At 54.7% G+C, this 6000-nt stretch overlaps 1 protein-coding gene across 23 annotated transcripts in view; it reads right to left on the bottom strand.

Moving 5' to 3' along the window:
* Nucleotides 1–2514: 2514 nt before the first annotated feature.
* DLG4 (discs large MAGUK scaffold protein 4) overlaps nt 2515–6000 on the bottom strand; it is a 30350-nt gene continuing 26864 nt past the window's right edge. For 14 of the 23 annotated variants that reach the window (XM_055258574.2, XM_063629550.1, XM_055258575.2 and 11 more), the window contains 3 exons: nt 5661–5833; nt 4611–4720; nt 3777–4092 (listed from right to left, as the gene is read on the bottom strand). In XM_055258574.2, the coding sequence (XP_055114549.1) occupies nt 3792–4092; nt 4611–4720; nt 5661–5833 (584 nt within the window). In that variant the 3' untranslated portion in view covers nt 3777–3791. Of the gene's footprint in view, nt 3439–3776; nt 4093–4610; nt 4721–5660; nt 5834–6000 lie in introns of those variants that run through there. The other 9 variants (XM_063629554.1, XM_055258581.2, XM_055258578.2 and 6 more) reach the window with 2 other exon arrangements.

Raw genomic sequence — 6000 nt, 5'->3', positions numbered from 1 at the left:
GAGGTCAGGAGTTCGAGACCAGCCTGACCAATATGGTGAACTCCCCATCTCTACTAAATACAAAAAATTAGCCGGGCGTGCTGTCATGCACCTGTAATCCCAGCTACTAGGGAGGCAGAGGCAGGAGAATCGCTTGAATCCGGAAGGCAGAGGTTGCAGTGAGCCGAGATCGCGCCACTGCACTCCAGCCTGGGCAACAAGAGCGAAACTCTGTCTCTAATAATAATAATAATAATACATGCAAAATTATGTGATTCTACCCCATCCAGGTCAAGTATGTGATTCTGCCCCTTCTAGTTTAACACGCAGACGCATTACCTGCACATACCTTCCTCAGTTCCTAGATTTCTCCCTTCAGCTCACGGTAGAGAACGTTATCACAGCCTCAAGCCATCTGCTATTACACAGAACCAAGCTAAGAGAAGGATTATTTGAAAAACATCCAGGGCCGGGCGCAGTGGCTCACGCCTGTAATCCCAGCACTTTGGGAGGCCGAGGCAAGCGGATCACCTGAGGTCAAGAGTTGGAGACCAGCTTGGCTAACATGGTGAAACCCCGTTTCTACTAAAAATATTAAAAAATAGCTGTGTGTTATGGCGCGCATCTGTAATCCCAGCTATTGGGAGGCTGAGGCAGGAGAATCACTTGAACCCGGGAGTTGGAGGTTGCAGTGAGCCGAGATCGCGCCATTGCACTCCAGCTTGGGCAACAAGAGTGAATGAAACTTCGTCTCAAAAAAAAAAGGAAAGAAAAACATCCTCTGAAGCAGTGCTTCTCCACCCAGCGAGACATCAGAATCACCCGGGAGCTTTCCAGAAATGCAGACCCCTGGTCCCCATCCCCAGGATCCTGATGGACTCGGTCCTGCATAGAAAATCCTGCAGGGCAATACATGGCTACTGGTTGAAGTGACACCCCTTCAGCAATCTCTGCCTCTATTCTTGGACTACTTTAGGCTTGAACGGCCATGCCATCCACAGAATCACTACCCCTGGGTTGGTCTCAACTTTAGTCAAGAGTGGCTACAAAAAATGCCCTTTTGCACTGTTTGGGATTTAACCACCACAACTCTTAGGGCCCTCTGCCTCAGCCTTACCCACTGGAGCACCTGAGAATAGTACCCCAGCAGGTGCCTCCAAAGGTTTATCTGTGCCAAACACATGAAGAAGGCAGAAGGCTGAGAGTTACCATTCTATAATAGCAGGATCTGAGAAGCTTCAGTTAGGACTTAGGGCCAGGAAAACGTGACTCCCTAAAAGAACTAAAATTCTTTCTCCCTTATGATAAAGAACTAGGTAATTGACAATTTCCTTTTTTGCCATGGCTATCAGGAAGCTCAGAGATCACATTTACCCTCACAGCTCGTATACATTTCTCCAGTTTTCATCTTTGGCATTTAGATTCTTATTTTCCTACCCTCATTATTTACAAAGCTGCCTCAGATCTTTCCCATAGAGATAGGACATAAAGGCCGGGCGCGGTGGCTCATGCCTGTAATCTTAACACTGTGGGAGGCCGAGCCGGGCGGATCACCTGAGGTCAGGAGTTCAAAACCAGCCTGGCCAACATAGCAAAACTCCGTCTCTACTAAAAATACAAAAATTAGCCAAGCGTGGTGGCAGGTGTCTGTAATCCCAGCTACTTGAGAGGCTGAGGCAGGAGAACCGTTTGAACCCAGCGGGCAGAGGTTGCAGTGAGCCAAGATTGCACCACAGCACTCCAGCCTGAGCAAACAAGCGAAACTCTGTCTCAAAAAAAAAAAGAGGGGGTGGCGCATAAAGAAACCTAGCGTATATTCACACAGCATTTCTTATCAGCAAAACTCTGTAACGATCATTTCCAGGCCGGGCGCGGTGGCTCACGCCTGTAATCCCAGCACTTTGGTAGGCTGAGGCGGGTGGATCACGAGGTCAGGAGTTCAAGACCAGCCTGACCAACATGGTGAAACCCCATCTCTACTAAAAATACAAAATTAGCCAGGCACGGTGGCAGTAATCTGTAATCCCAGCTACTCAGGAGGCTGAGGCAGGAGAATCACTTGAACCAGGGTGGCAGAGATCGCCGTGAGCCGAGATCAAGCCACTGCACTCCAGCCTGGGTGACAGAGTAAGACTCTGTCTCAAAAAAAAAAAAAAAAAAAATCATTTCCAGATCCTAGCTCTGTCCACAACTCCATGAACATGAATGAAGGAAGTTTCCTCTCTATTTTCCTTTAGGGACTGTTGTGCTTCCCAACAGGACTGAGACAGCCCGGCGGGGATCACAGCTGGACTAAGTCTGCAGGGCCCCAGACAAGTTCCAGCCTCCCCTTTCTGGCCTGTCATGACTTTGGACAGAGGTCCAGACCTTCCCAGGCCCAGTCTTCACCAGCTCGGGTTCCTTGATTTGCCAGTTACCTCCATGGCCCGTTTTCCAGGCCACTAACCTCTCTGGCTTGGAGTGAAGAAGGGTCTGACTCTGCTGCGCCCATCTCCCTCCACACCCAGGTCCCAAATAACCAGGCCACACACCGAGTTTCAAGTATCTGTCTCTTCCTTTCACTCTCTCAAAAGAAAAAAATAAATAAATTGCAGAAGGCGGCAGCATTTCCAGTCTTCCCTGGCTCCCGGACACCCGACCCCCGACCCCTGCCCCCCACCCTCCCTCCCGCATTTCCCACTCCCTAGACCCATCCCTCCCTTTTCCCCAAAAAAATTCCCAGGAAAAAAAAAAAAGCCACATTTAGACCTTCCACTCATGCAAACCGGCAAAGAAAAAAGGTGGGGGCGTGTGGAAGGCAGGGGCCCGCTGCGGAGGAGTCCCCTGCTTCTCCCCCCAAAAAACCACCTTTGAGAAGAAAAAAAAGTGGAAAAAATAAATGAGAAATCAAGGGACATGGGGAATTACGATGAGGGCAGGGGTGACCCCAGACCCTGCCTTAGGAGAGAGCGGAGGCCTGTGGCCCTGCATCCCTGCAGCGGGTGCTCCTCGAGGGGGCCCTGACTTCTGGAATGTGTGTGGGAGAGGATGGGGGAGGGCAGGTGGCCCCCGGTGGGTCTGTGTGTGCAGTGGGGGCGGGCGGGGGCGGGGACCCTAAGGAGCAAAGGCTCGGAACAAGGAGCCCAGCTCCCCCCAGACCCCAGGTTCCTGGCGTTCAGGAGCCCGGTTCTGGGGTGCGGGGATACATGCAGAGGAGTGTCCCCCCTCCAATAGGCTGGATCCAGTTAGAAAGGAAATAAATAAGAAGGGGTGGGAGGGAGGCCGGGGGGAGCCAAGGGCTTGGGCAATTCAGTTCAGACCAAGGGCCCAGGTGATGGAGGCAGGGCGAGTCCAGGCCAAGCCAGGGCAGGAATCAGAGTCTCTCTCGGGCTGGAACCCAGATGTAGGGGCCTGAGAGGTCCTCGATGACACGCTTCACCTTGTGGTAGATCTCCTCAAAGCTGTCACCCTCCACGATGGCTGGGAGTGGGGTGGAGCAGGGAGTGAGGCCAAGGAAGGGCCAGAGGACACCTGGCCAAGGGGGTTGCACCAGCCCAGAGGAAGGGACACCTCTTTCCAATTCTCCAAGCCATGAGTCATGGCGCTGCACCCGCCCACAGGGGCACCTCTTTTTTTTTTTTTTTTTTTTTTTGAGATGGAGTTTCACTTTTTAGCACCAGGCTGGAGTGCAGTGGTGTGATCTCTGCTCACTGCAACCTCTGCCTCCCGGGTTCAAGTGATTCTCCTGCCTCGGCCTACCAAGTAGCTGGGATTACAGGTGCCCGCCACCACGCCCTGCTAATTTTTGTATTTTTATTAGAGACGGGGCTTCATCATGTTGGCCAGGCTGGTCTTGAACTCCTAACCTCAGGTGATCCACCCGCCTCGGCCTCCCATAGTGCTGGGATTACAGGCGTGAGCCACCGTGCCGCGCCCACAGGGGCACCTCTTTCTAAGCCATCCACTGGGGGTGGCGGGGGAGCTCTTTCTAATCCAAGCAAAGGCACCCTACGTGCTAGCAACAGCCTTGCTGTGGTCTCACCTGAGAAGCACTCTGTGAACTCCTGCTCCAGCTTGGTGGCTCTGTCGAAGGCTTTGCGGGCTTGCTCCTCTGTGATCCGCTTGTTAATCTCTCTGTGAAGAGGGAGGGAGAGCAGGCCTGAGACTGGGCCCACCTGACCCTGACTTTTATCTCCTCTATCCAGGAATGTTAAGTATTCTTCTATTTGGAGCACATAGCAAAAACAAAAATACAATTCCCAATATCCTCTGGAGCCATAGATGAGACCCCACCCGCAACTGCCCCAGCCAGGTGTGGCTACTCCAGGGACATCTACGGAGCTTCATCCTTCCAGCCTTCAGCCCCAGAGATGGGATTCGGACTCCAATTCCCAACAACCCTGGAGGCCCTGACTTGCCCCAGCCGGTATGCCCCAGGGGCTGCTGGGAGATGTAGTCCTGTCTAGCTCAAGGCAGGAGAGGAGGGGAAAGGCCCGATTCCCCCACATCCTCTGGGGTCCAGGGATCCCCCTCAGGGCCTGCTGAAACCGCTGTCCAGGGTTCTGAAGGGAGAGTTGACCGCAGAGGCCTTGCGAGGCCCAGGGCCACAGGTGTTGGGGGAGCAGAGGGAAGGCCCCCAGGACCATACTCACAGCACATTCTCCAGGGAGCGGGGGCGGATGAAGATGGCGATGGGGTGCAGGTGGGCCGCCTGCAGCCGCCGCACGGCATTGGCCGAGACATCGAGGATGCAGTGCTTCCCCTGGGGGCAGGCAGGGTGGGCGGAGGGGGGCCAGCGGGTGGCAAGAAAGGACAGACAGCAGGACAGACAGAAAGGACAGACGGGGAGAGGTGGGGAATGGGAAGTTGGCCGAAGGGGAGTGACATGGATGTCAAGAAACACGAGGGCAGCGAGTCAGGCAGGAAGGGGGTATGGACAGAGTAAAAGACAGAGAGAAAGGAAAGGGAAGATGGAGAGCACGGGAGAGGGCAGGGACAGGACAGAATGGAGGAAGGGAGGAGCACCAGGCAGGCAAGGACCCAAGAGATGGTGGCAGAGCCGGGGCAGCAGCGAGTGGGGCGGGGTGTGCAAGGCAGAGGTGACACAGGCAGGAAGGAAAGCCAAGAAAAAGGAGAAAGGAAGTAGGATAGAGGGAGGAGGGAGGGGAGGACGGACAGAGGACAGACAGATGGAAGGAACAAGGAGACAGATGGGAGGGAGTGAGGCAGATGGAGAAAGGAACCGTGGAGGGAGGGAGGGCAGGGTGAGGAGCAGTGGGGAAAGGAAAGGAGTTAGCAGAGGAGTGGGAGAGGGGAGCGGGGCCCCAGGAAAGGGTGAGGCAGGGGAGAGGGCCAGAGGGGAATCAGGAAAAAGGGGGGGACCCAATGGGGAAGGCCAAGCCACCAAAGACAAGGCCATGGGAAGAGAGGAGAAATGGGGCAAGGAGAAGGGAGTGGGGAGAGAAAGAGGCCAGATGGTGGTGGGGAATTTGGGGTCAGGAAGCGAGGGAGGCGGGAGAGAGAGCAGGGGCAGAGAGCAGGCGGTCAGACAGAGTTGCCCAAGAGGAGAAGGAGGTGGAGGAGCGGAGTCAAGACCCAGCAGAGAAAGAGACAGAGAGAGAGAGAGTTAGAGAGAGCTGGAGGGAGGCAGTGGGGTGGGGAGAGGGGAGAAGGAAGAGGACCGGGTGCCCACCAGGTCCTACCTGCTCTGCCACCTCTCGCACGGACTGGACGCTGGTCCCATAGAGGTGGCTGTTGTACTGGCCGGCCTCAATGAACTTGTGCGCCTGAATGTCCTTCTCCATTTTCTCCCGGGACGACACAAAGTGGTAATCCCGGCCATCTATCTCATACTCCCGCTTGGGCCGTGTCGTATCTGCCAGGAAGTCACCCCACCCCCCAAAGATCTAACCACCATCCCTCTGGCTTAAATCCTGCCTACTTCAATCAAATCCCCACAGTGTCCAGCTGGTCCTTTGGTGAAAGGGAGCTGCTAGGGAGACCAAGACTGCAGAGGCCAGAACTGCTTCCCCTAGCACCCTC

The sequence above is a fragment of the Symphalangus syndactylus genome, chromosome 20 (assembly GCF_028878055.3).
Source record: "Symphalangus syndactylus isolate Jambi chromosome 20, NHGRI_mSymSyn1-v2.1_pri, whole genome shotgun sequence".
In the NCBI taxonomy this organism is placed as follows: domain Eukaryota; kingdom Metazoa; phylum Chordata; class Mammalia; order Primates; family Hylobatidae; genus Symphalangus; species Symphalangus syndactylus.
This window is presented reverse-complemented; position numbering and strand designations above follow the sequence as displayed.